We start from the raw sequence: 21,555 nt of genomic DNA on the forward strand, positions 1-21,555 counted from the left end.
TTTATAATTTTTATGGTTAAATTATTGGAGCTTATTTTTTTTTTCTTGATAATATTTGTTTAGAATTGCAAGTATTATTATTATATTTTTCTAGCAACAAATACGTGAATAGTAGAAATAATTAGATTTGAAAATTTAAACGTGTAATCTCATTTATGTCAACATATTAATAACTATATTCTTATATTTAATTTAATAATAAGATTACATATATATTGTAAACGTCACTATGATTTTTCTTATTTTTCTATCTAGACCGTTAATACTTATATAAACAATTTTGGTAATCACTTGAACCCAACAACTAATTCGTTATCCAAACGTTAAATCATAAATGAACATCATATTGATTCACGTGCATGAAGTTTTAGTTGCCTATTATAAAAATATAACATCAATCCGATTAAAATTAAAACAATCATAAATAGATCATTCAATTTCTAGAAATTTAGTAGTTATATAATTTAAATATAAATTTCATATGAAATGAGATCGCATATTGTTGAAAAGTATGTTTTATAATTTGTTTTCTTAATATAATTTTTACTTCATTTATAAAACTACCGATTGTATTAAGTACAAATGGATACGTATTTTAATCTTAATCGAATCAATACAAAATTTGGTATAGATCTACCCACAAGATTTTTACTTTAAATTCCGCTCCATAAAATCAATTTTACCATTTTTGTTACCCTAATAACTAAAAAGGTAACTCCATATTTTTTTTATATATTTTTTTAAATTATAATGTAATTTTTTAGAAAGTAGTTATATTTGTGAATTATGCTTTGTGGGATTTAGCAAATAAAAAATTGAAAATTAAGTATTTTTTTAAATTTTTAAAATTTTTATTACTTGATTTATATATTTATTAGAAGTAATACTTTTTAAAGGTTGGATTTAATTAGCAAGGTGAAATTTTCGACCTAAAAGTCATAATTATATCATTCTCAAAAAATAAAATAAAAGGTCAAAATTCCCAAATTGCTTATTTAGGGTTTTTTCTTTTTTCCTAATTTGAAAAAATTTCCTTTAAATACTGAAACTCTCCCCAAACTCACTGCCCCCTCAGAAACGTGCTGTCCGTTCTGTACTTCTTCTTCTGCTCTGTATTTCTCTCTCATGTGGGCTATTCTGTACTTCTCTCTCATGTGGTCTCAATGGCTGAGATCGCCGGCCACAGTCCAATCTCTGGCGAAATCTCGTTCTGGCCACTTCTCCTGCTCCTCCTTCAAAGATATTCAAGACCTCTGCCGTGAAGATTCCGATTCCGATTCCGATTCCGGATCCGTCTCTCCTCCCAACACTCCCAAGAAGCCTTCCATTTTCCACCGCGTCCGCCTCTACACCTCCGTCCTCCGCTCCTGGTCGCACCGTCGCCTACAGCTTCCGGACTCCGAGCACCGAATCGTCGTTTACCACACCTCTCTCCGCATCGTCCGCCGTACCTTCGAGGACTGCCGAACCGTCCGATCCATCCTCAGAGGCTTCCGCGTCTCGATCGACGAGCGCGACCTCTCGATGGACTCGAAATTCGTCGACGAGTTGCAGGACTCGATCGGACGAAAGAATATCAGTTTACCTAGAGTCTTCATTGGCGGTCGATATATCGGCGGAGTGGAGGAAATTAAGCTGCTGAATGAGAGCGGGGAGTTGAAGAGACTGATCGAACGGCTTCCGGAAGCGGTTTCGTTGTTTTGCGAGGTATGCGGAGGGATTGGATTCATTGTTTGCGAAGAATGCGATGGAAGCCATAAGATCTACGTCGAGAAATGTGGATTCAGAACGTGCAATGCTTGCAACATCAACGGCTTGATTCGGTGCCCTTCCTGTTCATCGATGCGGCTCCGCAGCACAGGTTGTTAACGCCTCTAACCAATAGAATTAGGAAAAAAAAAACGACTAAATAAATAAAATCATCATCATATCATATTAACCATTTCCATGGAAATCGTAACACAGTTTAGTTTACTTTCAATTATAATTGTAAAATAAAAAAACGACTAATGAAATAAAATCATCGTATTATATTAATCATCTTTGGTCTCTTCACTTACTCCTCCATTCCCTATTCAAATTTTACTCGTAAACTGCTCAACTTCCATTTGAACAAAGATGTGGTATACAGCTAAGTTTGTAAATTTTGTGTTAATTAGGATTTATTAAAATGAAAATATAAGGGAAGAAGTTGACGGTACAAATGATGAAGAGCTTATCCCTTCAAATTTTAAAAATAAAATGAGAACACAGATATTAAAATACAATGAATCTAAAGTTTATAAAAACAAAATAATCTAACATTCATAATATTCTTTCTTTTAATATCCATAATATCCATATTTTATCTTCTATACCGCTCTAAAATTCTTTTTGTAGTGAATGCCCCGTTAATGTAACCTCAAATGCTTTAATTGTCAATTCTAGTATGGAGCAAAAGGGGTAACCTATGGATTAAGTCAACCCTACTCCACTAGTAAAAATAGAGTGAAAGATAGGTAAACCACACTCTTATTTTATGGTTTTATGTAACCACTCCTATTTTATTGTTTTTCGTTTATGATTTTTTTAGTAAAAGATTGAACCATTAATTGTAAGAGTGATAATTGATATTTTAACACGGAATCATTTGAATTGGCATGAAAACTACTATTGAATCAATAATATTGAATCATTGTGCAGTCAAATTCACTATTACAATGTATCGCATGGTTCTTGAAGAGAAGAAAATTAAACGTTTCTTTTGAAAGAATTAATGAATGATGAATTAAAGGGATGACCCAACTAATTAATCTGCCAACATCATGTTTCAGATATATGATAGGAAGACAAAAGGCCATTTGCACAACTAATATATTATCTGTTTATTTTTTTAAAATCAACTTTTTTTCCCCCTTGTTTTTTTTCTTTTCCTTAATTAGTTCAAATGAAGGCAATTTAATTTGATGATCACAACAGTGGTATCGTCGACTGAGCCTCTTGATGCTGACAAGGCCGCCAACTGCTTGCAGGCCGACATTAATAGCGGATTTGGTTTTTTATTCTCCATGATCTCCACACCGCACGCTGCCTCCACTACGTCTACTGCTTCCTGATTCGTAATCTGTGAAAATATAATGAACCAAATTCAACCTCCTTTCTCAAGACTCCTAATTCATCATCCTCCATTTCTATATATATAGTGTTGAATAAAGCTATAATTTGTTACATTTTTTGAAAAAAAATTGTATAGGAGGATGAGAGTTGTTGAAACGAAACGAAACTCACCTTGTCCCAAAGACCATCAGAAGCAAGGATCAAGTAATCGCAATCATCCTCGATCTTCACTACTCTCGTCTCCGGCTCTGATATCACCCACTGTTTCAGATGCTTGTCTCCAATGGCTCGAGATACAGCCAGTGTTCCTTGAACTCTCCATGCCCCACGGCAACAGTCTACATAACCGCCCTGGATAGAACAAATATGCAGATATTAACAACAAATTCTTCCAATTAATCATTTGCCAAACCAAACTCTTCGATTTGATCGAGATCCATGAACGTCGAGATTTCGTTTCTTACCGATTTTTCGATCCGATTTCTCTCGTCTTCTCTACACGCCCGGTGATCGGAGGTTAGGGCTTCCGCCTTTCCCTTTCGACTCAACACGGCGCGACAATCGCCGACGTTCGAGACTGCGAGATGTCCGTTCCGTATCAATGCGGTGGCGGAACAGGCGCCGCCGCTGACTCCTTGCTCCGATACTTCCCGATCGGTCGCCAGATAGCCGTCTTTGATTGCTTCCTCGAGTTCCGATTCGGTTCTTCTCGTTACTTGATCGATTACATTCTCGCTCATTCTTTTCGCTGCGATTTCCGCCACTTGTGCTCCTCCGTGTCCATCGAAAATTCCGAAGAAAGCCTGTAAGTTCATTTAGTATATCAAATTGAATAAAATCTTCGGTGTGTTGATTTTGAAATCAAACGGAACGAAGAAGCTGCAGTTTGAGACCTAAATTTCAAGTACCTGCCGAGAATCTCCTTGAATTCCAACTGTGGCTGAGAATCGATCCTCCATGGCAATCCGTCTTCTTCCTCTTTTACAATAAACCGAATATCCTTCTCCTTCCTCCTCCATCACCTCCGGCGTCTCGAAAGTTCCGAATCCAAAACCGATGGACGGCACAATCGTCGGCACGTCAATTCTCGCCGGCCTCCTCCTCTTCAAAACAGTATCAACATCAGGCAATGACGAGGCAGACGGCGGACAGGACACGGATCTCGGCAAAGAAGAATAAGAAGGAGAAGGAGAAGAATAATTCAGAGAGTACGACTTGTAGAGTGGTGAAGCAACTTTTGGAGGTGAGAATAATGGAGTCATCGTCGTCGTGGTTGTCGTCGGCGCTGCAACTGCGCACATACTGTTGCCTTTTGTGCTTGGATTTGATTTTGCAAAGATGAATGGAATGAAATGGAAGTGCATAGGGGAAGTAGTATTTATAGTGTTTCTCTCAATATTCTTTTTTTAAAATTTGATTACTTTTTTTTTTGTTTCTTTTTGAAATGGTTCGATGCGTGATGCAAATACAATGCAACATGCATGAATATTTGAAAGGATCCGGCTTCACGCTCTTACCGGGTCCGTGCAGCCAACGACTTTTCTTAGAAATGTAAAAAATCTCCTTTTTACCGTATATTTATCAAATTAATTGAAATCCTAAATTAGAAATAACTTTAAATTTTGTTTTTAATAGTTAAAATAATTAGATTTTTTTTATTCATGAATTGGACATAAAGTTAAGCGTATCAATTTTAAATTTATATTTCATAAATTAATTATTTAAAAATAAATAAACAAGAGATATTAAACATTTTAAAGTATTAGCGACCAAATTAATATAAAAATATTTTTGAATTAAACTCTTAATTGAATTTGTATATAGTTGTTGTGGACGTTGATGCTTATGAATTTAGCATATAGTTTTAAAATATACAATGGATGATCAATGCTTGCACAACACGCGCCGGTGCACGTGAGTGCTTCTCGAAGCCAATTCTGAGAAATTGTCGAGACTTCTAGGTGGGGTTTATCTTGAATTTATATATATATATATTTAAAAATAATAGTTTTAATTAAACGGTCTTTTATTTTTTAATTAAATAAGAAAAATTCAATAGTCAAACTGGTCTAAAATTTTCTGGCCCTAAGCTGTTTGACTCAGTCTGTATTCGTGGACGCCGGCTCTCAGCCCTTCCATTTAGAACGAATATACCGCAACGATACTCTTACACTCGTGGCAGATTTGAATTGTTCCACGTGTCGACTACACATCGTTACATGCGTGGCAGATGTTAGTGAGCTAATAAGACCCACGGATTACTCTAACCCACGTGTCAATGGACTCAGTGGGTGTTATTAGTTTGTCCAATTAGGCCGACTGGTTTGGAAGGGATGTTAGTCAGTCGAAGTGGGCCACGTGGGATTGAAGCACGTGACTGAAGTGGAAAATTGTTTGGAAGCGGTAGCTGAGGGCACGTGACTGAATCTTGAAGCTTTATCCAAAATTAAGACAAGTCTTCTGCAAATCGTGAAATCGGCTATGGCTATGAAAAGTCTTTTGTATTACGACGGCGGATTGAGAAATGACGAAGGAGAGGGAAAAGTCTAATGCGGCAGGCGTTCGTTCGTGACGGCGATGGAACCCATAGGTCTGGACTAAGCCCTTGTTCCTTTCACGACTGTGAGGCGGCGAACGATGACGGTAAGTGGGGAACGGAGACGGCGAGTGAACGGTAAATTATTATTTAAAAAGGATTAGATCATAAAATTATATAAGTTTTGCAATTTGTTCCTATTTAATTTTTTTTATAAGTTTTAATAATGCTTTTCAATTTTTTTCAAAAATATCTTAAATTTTTTTTTTAAAAAAATCATCAATAATTTTCAACTTAATATTTTATTTTATTTTTTAAAAATTCATTTAACACTGTGAATTTAATTTTTTTTTTTACCTTCTTAATATATAAACCATTAAAAATTATTTCCAAACCTTCCAATATTACTTTTGAAAGTCAGTAAATAATATTTAAAGTTTTTTTTATATAAAAATTGGATAGAAATGAAATTTTTGAAAATTTAAGAATATTTTTTAATATTTTAAAAAATTGAAGAGTATTTTTAAAAGAGGCGTTTATTTCTATTGTTTTTTAAAATTTAAATGTATTTTTTCTTTAGATTTTTTAACTTTTTGAAAAAAATTATTATTTTTAGACCATATCTAAAATTTATAGTTTTTTTTTTAATTTATTAATTCAGCCTAAAAATTTATTGACTTTAAAATAACTTAATTCTATTTTAACTTTTATAAATATTTGAAGTTTATACTTTATTTATATATCTAAGTGGATGGACAAATCTATAATTGATTAATTATTTTTCCGCCACAAATAATAGTCGAACAATTCATAACCAATCATAAATTCGTAGTTTACTGAAAATAAATACAAAATTACTTATATAATACATCTAAATGCAAGTATAACAATAATTTACCCATTAATATATTAATATTATCAACAAAAAATAAAAAATAAAATAAAATAAACACATGTTGAACATTTTAAAATGATTCAACAAACGACATCATCAGTAAGATCGTGAAATGCAAACACATACAATATGACCATCATTATTAAGACTAATGAGATTTAAAACCAAGTGTCATTGGGATCCTCTTCTTGTACAATTGGATGAGCATTATTTTTCTACACACGACCCATACACATGCTTAAAGTAGCAAAAATAATAATAATAAAATCATCTAGAGACGTTGGGACTTAAATATTTCAAGAAGATTGTACGTTAATAGTTAAGTTAATACGTCCAAATTTAATATACAAAAAGAAAGATACATTGATGACAATATTTCTTTGTCAAATTCTTATAGTATTTAGTGGGTTATTGAACGTTTAAGGGTATTATTATTATTATTGACTTTTCAAATCCAATTACAATTTTTTTTATTTTTTGGTAATATTTTTTTTTAAAGTTGTTCAACTATGGATGAGAAAATTTGTAGTAATATTGGAAAGAAACAGTTAAGAATTGCTTAAGATTTATAAAATAAAATGGATAAATGGTTAATTGAAAAAAATTATGAAGAATATGTAGAAGAAAAAACAAAGTCCTACTAGAGTTTTTCCCGGCGTGGACCAGGCAATTTAGATTTCAGGAGTCCGAACTTTTCTTTTTGACGGGAGATCAAGCAAGCTCTGTTTATGCAAAATTGGCCATCTTCCAACCATCCCCAAGAACCCCATCCGTATTACCATCCAATTCCATTGTTCTTCTGAGAAAACATTTCTTCATCCGATGCGTTATCTTCATCTTTTGAACAATACCCATAACCCGAAGGCGGACGAGAATCAAGAATCAAGTTACATTTCGAAGAAGATCAACGCAAAACCGAACACAGTCCCTGTTTTTGGTTAATCCGCCATGTTTTCCAAATTCTTTCATAAACCCGTCGATCAACAATCTTCGTCGTCGTCAGCTCCTTCTTCGGTAGATTAATTCGAAAGTTCTTCGCATTTTGCTTCCGCCCCCTTTTGGATTTGAACATTCTTTTGCTTAACTCAACAATCGTTGATGGGTATCCGTGAATTCAGCTTGAACTATGGTGCAATCATGAGGAAAATTTATTTCGAGATCAATTATTTCCTTTTGCACCGTTTCTATTATGTGTGTTACTCAATGCTAGGCCTGTAAAGTTATGTTGAGCATGATTAATTTGTGCTTTGGGGCTCAATAGAAATAGTTTCTTTTCACGTGCCTAGCTGCCTAGCATATGGTTTTTGAGCTATATTATAATCTACAATCACCATTAGTGTTTCACTTAAATGTTCTTTTGATGGCAGAGGGCCCAGAAGGGAGTATTGGGTGCAGCTGATTTGGACCCACGGGTCACTCTCCACTATGGGATCCCGCCTACTGCATCTATTCTTGCTTATGACCCCATACAGAGTCTTTTAGCTGTGGGAACACTGTAAGTTAGCTTGCTACCTTTTGGAAGATTATTTATCACTAATCATTAGTTATTGCTTTAAAGGTCATTGATTATTTATCATTAATCATTAGTTATTGATCTACTTTCAAATTATTATGGATAATGTATTCATAACCCCTTTAAGATTTTCATTAATTCCAATTTGTTGAAATTTTTGCAAGTGGGAAAGTGACTTGAGTGATGGTTCAGTGTCTTAGCATTTGAAGAGTGGAATGGAATGGAATGAATTCCAACCATCCTTATCTGGAAGGAAATATGTTCAACCATTCTTAGTTGTTGTTGTTTTAATTCTTGGTCTTTCTTGCTGCAGGGATGGTCGAATAAAAGTTCTTGGTGGTGACAGCATTGAAGCTATTTTCACTTCTACTAAACCATTGCCATTTAAAAATTTGGAGGTCTCTAATTATGGTTTAGAAAAAAAAAAAAAAGTCTATCTTTTACCCATGCCTACAGCATTAAGCATTCTCTTCAATCGGATGAACGTCGTTCATCTCTTCTTAGTTTTGTTATATCATTCACGTCTCGCATGGTTTACGAAACTTTAAATGAATTTTATGGCTTGGATGACATAGTATGTTTATTGGATTGAGCAAATGCATGCATTTTAGCCTGTAAGTTTCTCGTCTGGTTGGCGCTTCTATATACATCGCTGATATTCCGACATCACGACGTTTTAACGTTTACTTTTGTTCATTTTTACAGTTCTTACACAATCAAGGTTTTCTAGTAAGCATATCGAACGATAATGAAATCCAGGTTAGAGTCTCGACATTATTAACTTTTTATCAGTTACCTAAAGGCATTTGCAGCTTCTGTACTATATTTGTTGAGTAAGCTTGTTTCATTCTTTTTTTTTTCTGTAGTTTCTTTTCCACCAGTTACTAATGTGTATGGTAATGTTAGGTTTGGGAATTGGAGCGTAGGCAGTTAGTTTCTACTTTACGATGGGAATCCAATATAACGGCCTTCTCTGTACTTTATGGCACCTGCTACATGTACGATACCGGCATAAATTATTTTCTTTGTTAAAAAAAAAATTGTTTTGAACTTATTAATTGAAAATAAATGAAAATGATGACCTGTCATTGTATTCAGGTATGTAGGAAGTGAATATGCTATGGTGGCTGTCTTAAAGTTTGATGCTGAAGAAAGAAAAATCAAACTATTACCCTACTATCTTACTTCAAATGTCATATCTGGTACTATTATTTTCTTTTTATGTGGATTAAAGCATCTCTAAAATCTCATGTGATCTTGTCTACATTATGTAGATTCTTAGTTTCAACCATAGTTGTCATCTTAAATATTAAATTGCATCCCTAGTGGACGACCAAGGTAAATGGTAAAAGGCTCGACGGAAATGGATTAAAGTCTTGGTGGCTACTTATCTGGGTTGAATATCCTACAAGTAGGGTCAAGCGATTGTCATGAAAAAAGTTGAGGTGCATGTAAGCAAATTCGAACACTCGTATATATATAAAGCTGCACCAAAGAGGGTTTATATGGTTGAGGAGAAAGAACATGTAATGAATGGTTTTATCATTTATACCTTTGATGTGCGTTACGATGGTAGTTACGTGGTTATCTTATAATCCGATAACTCCACGTCTCATCTTAATTGCTTTACATATAAATCGATAATAATAGAATGTAGCATGTGTTATTTGCAAATTCAGTAAAATAAGAGTTCCTTCCACCTGGTCAGTTCACTTGTATTGCATAAATTAGGCTGTGGACAATTTCTTAGTAATGAAATGACGATTAAACTTGTTACTGAATGTTTAATGGACACATTTTATGAGTTTAAGACTTCTTATTTAGGATTAGAAACAAAAAACATTAGAAAGAAAAGTTTGAGCCAGTGCATTTTAGAGGAAAGGACTTCTGAGCTTTGAGCCAGTCAAAATACTCGATTAATTTCACCTTCAAATTTCTTTTGTTTTTTTGTTTTTTGTTATTGTAAATGAGGTTGGGATGATAAAGTAGCTCTGAATTTGTAGATCATACTGACATGTATTATATGTTTGATTTCTCAGATGTAACTGGTGTGGATCTGCCTGATCAAACTTCTGTTGTTGGAGTTCTCCTTCAACCTTGTTCTCTTGGAAATCGGCAAGAAAACATTTTATCTTTGCCTCTTGTTTCCCCGTTCAAAGCCTTTACCCACTATTTATGAAGTAGTTTGTTGGGCTGTTATTTGAATATAGGATGATTTTGTGAAGGTACTTGTGGTTTGAAAACTCTAATAGCCACATAGTGCTGGAAGCCCTTGGGTAATAAACTCTAGTCTTTTAAGGCTTTGATTGTGACCTTGGATTAGTCTCTGTTTGACCTCAAAATTGATACCTTTCCTTTATCATAATTTTTAACCCAAAGAGTGCTTAGATCTTCTCCGATGCTTCCAAGTGAGTGTTTCTTTTCATCTAGTTACTGAGACTGGAGCTCGGAAGTACACACTGAGTCCCCCCTCCCCCTTTTCTTTTCCATGTAGTTATGGAGTCTTTTCAGTGTGGGGTTGGGGGAGGAGGTGCATGGGTTGAGAATTTGTCCTAGAGTTAAGTAGGTTTGTCTGTTTGTGTTGGCATACATGGATGAAAAAAGAGAAACGCAAATCTTGAGAGAACGGTGGGAGAACTGAAACGGTGTGCATGAGACCCCTTAGATTCCTTCCACTCTAGTACTCAATGACCATGTACAGAGATTTCTTCATGTTGAATATTTCTATACTCTCCTCTTACATTTCTAGTATATGTGTTCACATGGGAAGACCTAATAAGCTTTTATTTTCATGAATGTAACTTGGCTCAATGCACTTAATAAATTTTATTTTGTTCTATGTAAAATTTATGGCATGTCATCTTTTACAGACTGCTGATTGCATATGAAAATGGCTTGCTTGTTCTCTGGGATGCTTCAGAAGATCGAGCTGTGTTAGTAAGAGGTCACAAGGACCTTGAATTGACGGAGAGTAACATAACTAATCACTCAACAGATGTATCAGACCTTGAATTGGAGAAAGAAATAAGCTCTCTTTGTTGGGTAACAAGTGATGGGTCGATCCTAGCTGTTGGCTATGTTGATGGAGATATCTTATTTTGGAATTTTTCAAATGTTACCTCTTCCAAAGATCAGCAAGTTAATCAATCTCGTAATAATGCTGTCAAGCTTCAGTTATCATCAGGCGATAGAAGACTGCCTGTGATTCTTTTGCGTTGGTCTCCAAGTGAGTTGCAAAATCACAAGGGGGAGCTTTTTGTATATGGTGGTGATGAAATCGGATCTCCAGAAGTGCTTACTGTATGATGTGCACTAAATTTTAGTCTTTCTACCTCTCCATTATAGTTGCATAGTTTTCTATTTCGTATGTGATTTAAGAAAGGTGGAAACTTATAATCGTTAGTTGGGATGCAAACTAACAAGCTTGTGAGGCTACTATGTTGTACACATCAATGTAGCTTTGTGGGTTTCTTCCAATTCTATTATAGAGGCTTCGGGTCCTGCCCTTTGGTGTTCCTCATTTGGCTGTTTATTCCAATAATCAATGTTGTATAAGAAAGGAAAAGACTAACAATATTTCATAGAAAATTGTAGGCAAGACTTGCAAGTGAAGCTTTGTTAGAAGAGATGAACAACTTAGTCTAGAAATCTTTCAATATGCATTATAAGCTTGTTTTTATATAATGTGACTTGCTATGATCGAACTTGTGTATATGCTTTCTGTATGTTTTGGGTGACTGTTACATATGTTGTTAATGGAAAATTGGACTACTTTGTGATGCGTTGGAAATCTAGAAGGCCCCACGATCATGTGTTGGGGCACTATAACGCAGAACTATAGGAGCACTCTAAAATCTTCTGCTTGAATATGTACTTCCATAGAATGTAAAATAAAACGAACATATTCTTCATGTTTTCACTAATTTGAGTCCTATAATCAATGCATAGTAAAACTTTAGTTTGTTTCTTCATTAAATCTTTGCATATTTTTGTCAACTTTACTTTTTTCTGTTACTATGTATTGCTTCATATTCATAATATGATTGTTCTTGTTACAGATTCTAAGCCTTGATTGGTCTCCTGGAATAAAAAGCTTAAAATGCATGGAACGTGTTGATCTAACACTTGATGGTTCTTTTGCGGATATCGTTTTATCACTTAACGTTGGTGAAACGAAAAGAGGCACTTTCCTATTTGTACTGGCCAATCCTGGACAGTTGCATGCTTATGATAATGCGTACTTGTCTAGCATAATGTCTCAGCAAAAGAAAATATCTTCTGGTTCTGGCCTGCAATATCCTATGGTAATACCCAATATTGAACCACGTGTAATGGTTACGAAGTTGGGTTTCATTCATAGAGAGAAAACGGTCTTCAGGGCTCTGAATGAGGTATTCTAACTTTTATATGATTAGTCAACCTAATTTAATAGTGAAAGAAAATATTTTACAGTTAAAAATCACAAAACATCGTACTCAGGTTCCGAGGGATACAACGTGGCCTTTGACTGGTGGTATACCATGTCAACTTCATGATGCTGAAGATTATCAGGTTGAGAGAGTTTATATAGCTGGTTACCAAGATGGCTCAATTCGAATATGGGATGCAACATATCCATCCTTCTCACTTATTTTCTCTTTTGAGCCTGAGGTTTGTATTTCATGCTATGTTTTCTTGCAAGTTCCAATTATATTATATTCTGCAGATAAACTCTTTTGTTTATGTTAGGTTATGAGCAAATTCATGAGTTTCATCTGTAGAGCACTTTTGAATATGGCATGCATCATGTACAGGTAATTGGTTTAAATATTGCTGGTTTAAGTGCTTCGATATCAGCTTTGGACTTTTGCTCGGTCACTCTATCCGTAGCTGTGGGCAATGAATGTGGTCTGGTAATGTCATTTATTCTTTTAAGTTCCCTTCTTTTCAGAGAATTGAAATAAATGATTAGGTCACTATATCTACATTTGGGAGTTTGTAGGTTCGTCTTTACAAACTAATTGGGAGCTCGGAAGGGGCAAGTTTACACTATGTGACAGAGACTAAGAATGAAGGTATATTTTTGCACTTAAAATTCACTCTATTGATAACTATAGTTTTCTAGATTTACCTTCAGCAATATCCTTAGTACTTGGATGTATTTTGGATTAGAAGAAAATGGCTAAAGGCTAGCTAGTTAATGTATGATCTTTGAAACAAAATATTCATTAAGGAGATGTGGGGGCTACCTGGCATACTAAAAGCCTACCCACGTGTTTACTAGTGTTCTTTGGCAAGAGCTGTGCGAACTTTGAATGACAATCATTCCATATAGGATTATAGCATGGTATATGACTACACAGATGACATGTTAAGAGTGATCAACAAATGTTTGGAGTCTATCTACGATGTTTTGCATTTGATTAGCCAAAAGTTGGGCTACATGAGCGTCAGGGATGGAATACTAGGATAACACTTCTTACCCTGTCTTCACCAGAAATACTTTGTTCAAACTGTTGTATGGCCCAGTTCCTTCTTTATTGGTATGACTAGAGCATCATTTTCAACGGAATTGATTAGAAATATAAAGTAAAGAGGAGGTTGTCATTTTGGGTGGTCTCAAGTTTCAAATCATATGAGCTCAACAAGCCATGAAAGCTAATGTTGTAAAGTACCATAGAGACGTGGAACGTCTAGTAGGGGACTTGGTATTTCTAAGGTTACCTTATCAACCATGCTTCTTTGTAGTCAAATGCAAAAGTTGGTTTCAAATCTTTTAAGGCTCTTTCCCAGGAATGGAATGAATGGAGAGGGTTGGCACTCCTTTGAAGGTAGATGGGATACACCCAATTTTTCATATCATAACTGAAACTAGCAAAGGGACCCAATCTAAAGCCCAGCCTGCTCTTTACCACCTCAGCCAAGTTTTGAACTAAAGCCCAACTCAGCTCAGCAGTAGTGTTAGGAATCTGCACCCACGCCCCTACCCCCACCCCCACCCCCACCCCGTTTGTTAGTAAGAGTAGCCATAAAAGATGCGGCTGATTGAATGAAGGCAGCCAGTTGGTAAACTGTCTAACATTTTTACTTCCTTTAGTTAGGGTTTAGGGTTTCCTCCCTCGTTGCAAATTGGGAAAGTCTTTTATAAACATCATGGGTATTACATCTCTTTTGTAAATTTCTATCATCAATGAAATTGTCTCTTATAAAAAAAATGAAGGCAGCCAGTTGGTTGTCGAGTGTAAGTAGGAGACAATTGGGCCTTGAAGAGTAAGAACTTTTATTTTTCCTTTCTCCCAAAGTAGCATGACACATAGATTACTACTGTATTTCAATGAATGATATTTGTTTATTTCTAACGTGCTTGTAGTTCATAATATGCATGGTGGAGAAGGAATCCAATGTGTAGCTGTGTTTTCTGTTGTAAATTCTTCTGTTAGCACTCTAAGTTTTGAGAACTGTGGAGCCGTACTTGCTGTTGGATTTGAATGTGGACAGGTGAGTTTATCGTGCACATCATGTTTATTTGTTGAAGTGTCAAAATTCATTGATCTATCTACTGCCCCGAGTATTCTCGAGCATAAGCATAATACCAATAGATCCCAAATCACGAAGTTTTATACACACAAGAAAGTGAAAATGGGAGAGCCATGTAATATGTGAGGGCGTGTCCTGTGACCATTCCTACTATGTAGGGGCATGTGCTTGGGTGATTTTGTGGGCTCTGATGAATATTCTTAGTTAGATCGCAGAGCACTGAGTATTTGGGTCTTTAAGGTATTGTTCAATCGAAATGGGGTATACTTTTGGTATCTTTTTGTGAGGCTCACAGGCTCTCTAGTCCTCTCTTGCTTAGCCAAAATTGTTGATAATTGAAACGAAGTCCTATCAAATACATTCTGGATCACTCTTGAATATTTATAACAGGTTGCAGTGTTTGATACTAACACATTATCACTGCTGTATCTGACAAATGACGTGTCGAACTCAAGATCTCCAGTCATATCTTTGGCGATCAAATCATTTCCAGATACAAATCACTTGGAGGCTGGTTCTGATGAGTCTATTCCACCCAGAAAGGGAATTTTGCTAGCAATGACCAAAAATTCATATTTAGCTGTCCTCGATAGTACCAACGGTGAAATCATCAGCTTCCAATCAACATATGCAAAGGAGTCGAGTTCAATATCTATGTATATCATTGGTATGTATTTCATTAGAACGAAAAAAAAAACGTTTCTGTTTCTTTTCATTTCTCTACTCTTGCTACTCTTAGATTTGTTTTAGTCACATCAAGTTTTTGTTCAGAGAGTGATTACTTATCACCTGAAGCACTCAGTGTAGCTCATGCACCGAGCACCCCAAAGATCACTGGAGAAAGCTATTCTGTACCTGCCAATGCCCACTCTGGACGTACATTGCATGAAGTTGGAGCCGATACCTCCAGTGGAATTGCTAACTTGTTCGTTTTGCTTTGCTGTGAGACAGCTTTATACCTGCACCCATTGAAGCTTATGAATGAGGTGCCCTCTGGTTTTCTTACCATGCTTCCTCCATTTCTAATCTGTTTTTGCTAATATGTTGAGCGTCCTTATTATAGGGTGAGAATAAGTTTTTACAGAAAGTGAATCTTTCGAAGCCATGTTGTTGGACATCAATGTTAAAGAAGGACGGCAAAGTGTCTGGCTTGGTTGTTCTTTATCAAAATGGTGTGATTGAGATCAGGTGAAGTTCTGAGCGTGCTAAATTAAGAATCGAAACTTGAGTTTTCCTGAGAAATTATGGTAAAAAAATATTTTGAGAACTGGATTTAATTATTCTCTGAACTATTGAGAGGAACAAAGTTTCTATATTGTCTTGTTTTGCATTTTCTTTTTCTTTTTCTCTTATAACATTGGTATATCCTAACTTGAAAACCATGCATATTACCTGTTTTAGCTTAAGCAATGGTACCTTGGTTGTATTAATAGTTAGGCTTCCATCTCTAAGCAGATCCTTCCAAAATCTTGAGCAAGTGGTGTGGGAAAGTTCCTTGACCTCAATTCTACGGTGGAGCTTCAAGACAAACATGGAGAAAACAATATGTTCTTCTGATGATGGCCAAATCATGCTGGTTCTCTCTCCCCTAATTCTCTAGTCGAAATATTTTATCTCAGTTTATATTACCAATAAAAATCTTATTATTCACTGCCTGCTCTCTTTTATGTGGAATTTCCACTATCTTCTTTTTATTCACACTTTATCATATTACTTTCTTTGTGCTATTCTCTTTAGTATTCAAACAAATTTTCGTTTTTTAATTGTAAAAACACCATGGAAGAAAAATTAACAGGTGTATGTGAACCCAAATATGCATATTTCTTGCACTGCATTTATTTGGATTTCTCGATCTTCTTACGCATGATGCTTCTAGATGTACCATACAATTTGTCTGCAATTTGTTTTGGCTCACTATCAAACCGATTATCATGAGTAGCTTAATTTAGATTGATAGCTTTGTATCATGAGTGTTTTACTTACTCGTATTATGATTTGATTTTACAGTTAAATGGGACTGAGTTGGCTGTAGTGTCTCTATTGATCTACGAAAATGCTTTCAGGTTTTTCTCCCAATATCATAGTGTGTGTGTGCGTGTTATGAGGAGATCAGTGTGTCTTCCTCCTTTCAAGCTTTTCATCAATTTGAGGTGTTATTCTTCATTTTTAGGATTCCCGAGTCGTTCCCTTCCCTCCACGACGAAGTCCTTGCAGCTGCTACGGAAGCCTCGAACAACTTTTACCCAAGCCAGAACAAACAAGTAATATTGCTCTACTTTCATGCCATTTTCTAATGCTGTTTTGAAAAGTCTTCTATCCGAATGTCTCATTTCGTGTCGTTTCAACTGTCAAAGGATGCTACTGTTTCTGGGTTTTTAGAAAGTGTTGTTAAGGGCTTCAAGGGCAGTAAAGTGGAAAACGATGTGGACCCTTTAAGCCTTTGTAAACTGAATGATTCACATCTGGAAAGTTTGTTCTCATATCCTCCATTTTTAAAGCCTTCCAAAGGTGTCACAGATGAGCTAGGCGTCATTGAGCTTGACATAGGTTGTGTTCTTGCGCTTATATTGCACTCCTTCACCACCTTTAATACCTTTCTATTATTTTCTGAATCTGCATTGGTTTCTGATGCAGATGACATTGAAATTGATGAACCTTTAGTCGTGCGGTTTTCACCGAAGAAAAACAAGAATGAAAAGGAAGGTATTAGTACTCTCATCTGCTGGTATTTTCTTGATTTGTATTACATTTTACACTTACATTTCGACGTCAATGAAGGCAAGAGGTCGGAGAAGGAAAAGTTATTTGAAGGTGGTAGTACTGACTCACAACCTAAGATGAGGACAGCTGAAGAAATTAAGGCCAAATACAGAAAAGCTGAGGTATTAGTTATGATGATTTGGAATGGTTTTTACCTTTCTTTGAATTTTCTCTGACTGCTATGAGTGTTCCCAGAGTGCTTCTACGGCAGCTGAAGAAGCCAGGAATAAGCTATTAGAACGCCAGCAGAAGCTTGATGTATGTTTCAATTAATAGCCTTGTTCTATTTTTACATCTTACATGATAGGTTTTGGTTGCTCATGAGATATGAATGCCATAAAATGCTGTGATATATGGCTTATTAACTGTTAGGTGTCTCTTTCAAATAGGGAAATATCGTAGCTTAACTTCGAGAGATTTAGATTCTTATAGCAAACTAACACATTTGCTGTAGCAGTCCAAGCCCCCGCTATCCGATATTATCTTTTTTGAGTTTTCCGTTAAGGTTTTTTAAACGCGTCTGCTAGAGAGAGGTTTCTACACCCTTATAAAGAAAGTTTCGTTCTCCTCCCCAACCGATGTGGGATCTCACATTTGCTTCATGATTATCCTCTACTTTGGATGTCTGAAACAACTTAATGTAGTCGTACCCAACATCAAAACTCATTAGGATGATCACCACCATCGAACTACGTCGTTGTAAACTATAGTCCGTTGTTTGACTAGTCAAAACCATATATGAAATAGTTTCCTGTGCAGCTGGAGCGGGATTCAGGATGATCAGCATATCGTATTAAATTATTTGGGGAAAAGGTAGATTAGTTGGCTTAGACTTGAGTGAGATTGTGAAAGAGAGGGAGGCTTCATGTAATCGTCTAAGCCTATCGCCGGTAGATATTGTCTTCTTTAGGGTTTTCCTTCAAGAGTTTCCCCGCAAGGTTTTAAAACATGTCTACTAAGGAAAGGGTTACACACCCCTTATAAGGAATGTTTCGTTCCCTTCTCCAACCGATGTGGAATCTCACAATCCACCCCATTTGGGGCCAACGTTCTCGTTGGCACACCGTCCAGTGTCTGGTTCTGATACCATTTACAATGGCCTAAGTCTACCGCTAATAGATATTGTTTTCTTTGGGTTTTTCCTTGTGGGCCTCTCCTCAAGGTTTTTAAACGTATTTACTAGGGAGAGGTGTTCATACCCTTATAAGGAATGTTTCGTTCTCCTCTTCAACCGATGTGGGATCTCACAGTTCAAGTACACCTCAAATATCTCGTAGTTCTTCATCTTTTATATTTGAATATCAATTTAGTAAGAATGTGGCACACAATGAATGCAACCTCTTACTTGTCCTGTTCGATTGACACCAGAAACTCAGGGAAAGAACTGAAGAACTGCAGAATGGAGCTGAGAGCTTTGCAGATATGGCGAAGGAACTGGCAAAGAGAATGGAAAATCGTAAATGGTGGCAACTGTGAGGTGCAAATTGGTATATTATATTACATTTTACTTGCACAAAGGTCTTCTGTACATATCATAATTTCTGCAACAGAGGCCCTTTTTTTGCCATCTTTTCATACAAACATAGATCTGCTAAACAAACATCTGAACTGTAACAAAGCTTCCCCCTCCTCTGGTTCCATAAATGTAATTATCTTTGAGTTTGTATCAAAACAAATCTGTACAATACTTTTCTGAGTATTAATGGAATATAAAATTTATTTAACTTCGAGATTGTTTCGGAGATAGTTTTATTCCACAGATCGTTCTAGCTCTACCTTACCTTACATTTTTAACTAAAAAGTTAAATATTCGAATTTTTAACGAAAATAAAAGAAAATTATATTATAATTAACGGTGAGATATACTTATAAATCTTATTCTATTATAATAATTTAGTAATAAAACATGTCTTAAATTTTAATTTAATTTTTATTCATTTATATTAATAATTACTCACAAATAAATTATTTTAATAAAATGATATAATTATAAATATTCTCAAATAAATAGAATTTTAGAATTTAATAAAATCCATCCTAAAACAAATAAAGATATCCACATCCTGAAATGGCAATCACGGACCATATGGAAAATACACCAAAGCTTATAATTATGGTAATTTTGCACATTGCTAAGTGGTCCTTCTCATCTTCCACATTGACCCCTCAAAAATGTAATAATTCAACCTAAACCCCGCTATTTATTAGGCCACATATATAGAAAGAAAGAAAAAAACAATGGTTATTATTATTTTATTATTATTATTTTCTTTTCAAAATTTCAAGATACTTATAAAAATAAAAAATTATAAAATATTTAAATTAAGAAATAAACATTTTATTAGTATTCTTGTTGTTTTGCCGATTTCTATTTATCTGTTTATGTTGAAACTATAAATATATGAAGAAAAAAAAAATGAGCATGAAAATCTAATAAAATTTAAAAATTGAAATGTAAAAAACGGAAGGGGGAGGGAGGGGATGAAATAGTAATTTTGTAATATAAATTTAAAACTCTATAAAATATTAGATATTAAATGGGCTATTTAGATGATGTTTCAAGGAAAGTAAATAATTCAAAAGATTAGTATTATTTTAATAATAATTGAAGAAAAGTAAATGGTTTGTTTAAATTTGACATAACACCAAAATAATCCCTAATGGTGCTTGCTGCATAATACATGTATAATACTAAAAAAAAATCGCCATTTAAAAAAATAAAATAAAATTTAAGGATAACAACTAAAGGTAACAATGCAACGAGTTTGAGTAATTGACATTGATAATAGATGTCAATATGAATATGTCTCAATCGATATAAATCATATAATCTCGACTAAAAGATCAATCGCATCGCATGTATTGTTGCACATATTACACTTATTACGCTCGATCTTGTAAAAGACTTTTTTACTTAGAAAGAGATGAATACAGAGATTAAACGAGCATCTCACACCCAAAAGATTCAAGTAGCGGCATGTCATTTTATATTACAAAACAAGTTCTACCCGGTGACACACCAACTACACCCCTTCTCTTTCTCCTACCTGATGTTTACGGGAAGCATCAACTCTATGATCCAAGAATTCAAGCGCGGGTCTATTCTATACTCTCCCATCAACATTCGTCCATCTGAACATTTAAGTAGGACAAATACGCGAACAATTAGATTGAGGTGCAAATATCTAATTCGTCAAAAAATTTGGTATGATTTTAAAAAATGAAAAGTGGTGGTAATTATTTTAATGTTTACATACATATATATATATAAATTAGGGAATTTGTTATAGCAAAATAAAGAATAGGTACAAAAAAGAGCAATTACATGCACAATGGACAAACAAATAATAATAATAATAATAAATAAATAAATAAATAAATAAAAAGGAAAATTAAAGAGGGGGAGTTTTTTAGGGAGTTTGTTAAAAGGGGATGAGAAAGAGGAATATGAGGGGGCTTTCTGGGAGACTTCATTAACACAAAATTTAATTTCCATGTTTTGACTTTTCAACCTTATTATAATTTTTAGTTTTTTGTTTATTATTATTATTTATTTATTTATTTATTGTTATGTTTTGTTCTATGATATGACATATATGGGATTTGTTGTGTATGCACATATAACATGACATTTCTAACATTTTTTTTAAAAAAAAAATTGGTCTAAAAATGATAATTAAAATTAGAATATATTGAGAAATTAAAATTTTCTTATCAAGTTATTAAAACTTAATGTAATAATTTCTTAATAAATTAACTAGAAACTAAAATGCATTTATAAACTAAATATTACAAAATTAAATGGTCACAATATGGATTAAAGTGTATAAGTTTTCAAATATATAGATTAAATTGTTAATTGTTCAAACAAATTTAAAGATAAAGATAGAGACTAAATGGTTATTTTTAAGTATAATGGATAATACTTAATTATTGTTTTTAAATAAAAAAATATTTATCTAAATATACCATGAATATTAATTACATCCAAAATGCCCCAAAAACAATAAATATGCATATATGGTATAATTTGCAAAAAAAGGTAAACAAACCAAAACTTCCAAAGTCAAGAATTCCAACTTTCTTTCAAGAATATCTCGATCTATGGTCTCGATTAGGGACATATTTTTGTCAACCGTGCAATTTATGGTGCTTTACATCTTGCCCCCTTTCAAGTGATTCAAATCAAATAAGGCAAGTTAGAACCACTAACCAATTAGGAAACTCAACCCTAAAATT

General features: G+C 34.5%; 3 protein-coding genes across 3 annotated transcripts; 2 read left to right on the forward strand and 1 right to left on the reverse strand.

Moving 5' to 3' along the window:
• The first annotated feature begins 1,078 nt into the window (after positions 1-1,078).
• LOC111458676 (uncharacterized protein At5g39865-like) lies at positions 1,079-2,001 on the forward strand. Its single transcript, XM_023101453.1, has one exon. The coding sequence runs from the start codon at positions 1,126-1,128 to the stop codon at positions 1,867-1,869; it is 744 nt and encodes a 247-aa protein (XP_022957221.1). The 5' UTR covers positions 1,079-1,125; the 3' UTR covers positions 1,870-2,001.
• A 686-nt stretch (positions 2,002-2,687) lies between these two features.
• On the reverse strand, positions 2,688-4,421 carry LOC111458376 (probable protein phosphatase 2C 2). The gene is made up of 4 exons (XM_023101002.1): positions 4,005-4,421; positions 3,561-3,899; positions 3,268-3,447; positions 2,688-3,103 (listed from the first exon to the last, which is right to left on the reverse strand). Exons 1-4 carry the CDS (start codon positions 4,395-4,397, stop codon positions 2,918-2,920), a joined length of 1,098 nt encoding a protein of 365 aa, XP_022956770.1. The 5' UTR covers positions 4,398-4,421; the 3' UTR covers positions 2,688-2,917.
• A 2,720-nt stretch (positions 4,422-7,141) lies between these two features.
• Positions 7,142-19,043, forward strand: LOC111458374. Its single transcript, XM_023101000.1, has 24 exons — positions 7,142-7,541; positions 7,895-8,022; positions 8,354-8,438; positions 8,746-8,799; positions 8,947-9,038; positions 9,139-9,242; positions 10,080-10,155; positions 10,911-11,340; positions 12,099-12,431; positions 12,520-12,690; positions 12,834-12,932; positions 13,022-13,094; positions 14,390-14,517; positions 14,947-15,223; positions 15,328-15,542; positions 15,620-15,744; positions 16,012-16,132; positions 16,564-16,619; positions 16,727-16,817; positions 16,911-17,103; positions 17,191-17,259; positions 17,335-17,438; positions 17,512-17,574; positions 18,685-19,043. The coding sequence occupies exons 1-24, from the start codon at positions 7,476-7,478 to the stop codon at positions 18,790-18,792; spliced, it is 3,261 nt and encodes a 1,086-aa protein (XP_022956768.1). The 5' UTR covers positions 7,142-7,475; the 3' UTR covers positions 18,793-19,043.
• The last annotated feature ends 2,512 nt before the right edge of the window (positions 19,044-21,555 follow it).

Source organism: Cucurbita moschata, unplaced genomic scaffold (genome assembly GCF_002738365.1).
Source record: "Cucurbita moschata cultivar Rifu unplaced genomic scaffold, Cmos_1.0 Cmo_Scf00021, whole genome shotgun sequence".
Lineage (NCBI taxonomy): Eukaryota > Viridiplantae > Streptophyta > Magnoliopsida > Cucurbitales > Cucurbitaceae > Cucurbita > Cucurbita moschata.

What these genes read in the sequence shown, in the direction of transcription:
- LOC111458676 (XM_023101453.1), top strand. Translation starts at nt 1,126, where the DNA reads ATGTGGGCTATTCTGTACTTCTCTCTCATGTGGTCTCAATGGCTGAGA.
- LOC111458376 (XM_023101002.1), bottom strand. Translation starts at nt 4,397, where the DNA reads ATGTGCGCAGTTGCAGCGCCGACGACAACCACGACGACGATGACTCCA. An exon ending in TTCAAGGAGATTCTCGGCAG is followed by an intron (nt 3,900 to 4,004) that starts GTACTTGAAATT and finishes ATGAACTTACAG; the next exon opens with GCTTTCTTCGGAATTTTCGA. An exon ending in GAAATCGGATCGAAAAATCG is followed by an intron (nt 3,448 to 3,560) that starts GTAAGAAACGAA and finishes TGTTCTATCCAG; the next exon opens with GGCGGTTATGTAGACTGTTG.
- LOC111458374 (XM_023101000.1), top strand. Translation starts at nt 7,476, where the DNA reads ATGTTTTCCAAATTCTTTCATAAACCCGTCGATCAACAATCTTCGTCG. An exon ending in CGAACGATAATGAAATCCAG is followed by an intron (nt 8,800 to 8,946) that starts GTTAGAGTCTCG and finishes TGGTAATGTTAG; the next exon opens with GTTTGGGAATTGGAGCGTAG. An exon ending in TACTTCAAATGTCATATCTG is followed by an intron (nt 9,243 to 10,079) that starts GTACTATTATTT and finishes TTGATTTCTCAG; the next exon opens with ATGTAACTGGTGTGGATCTG.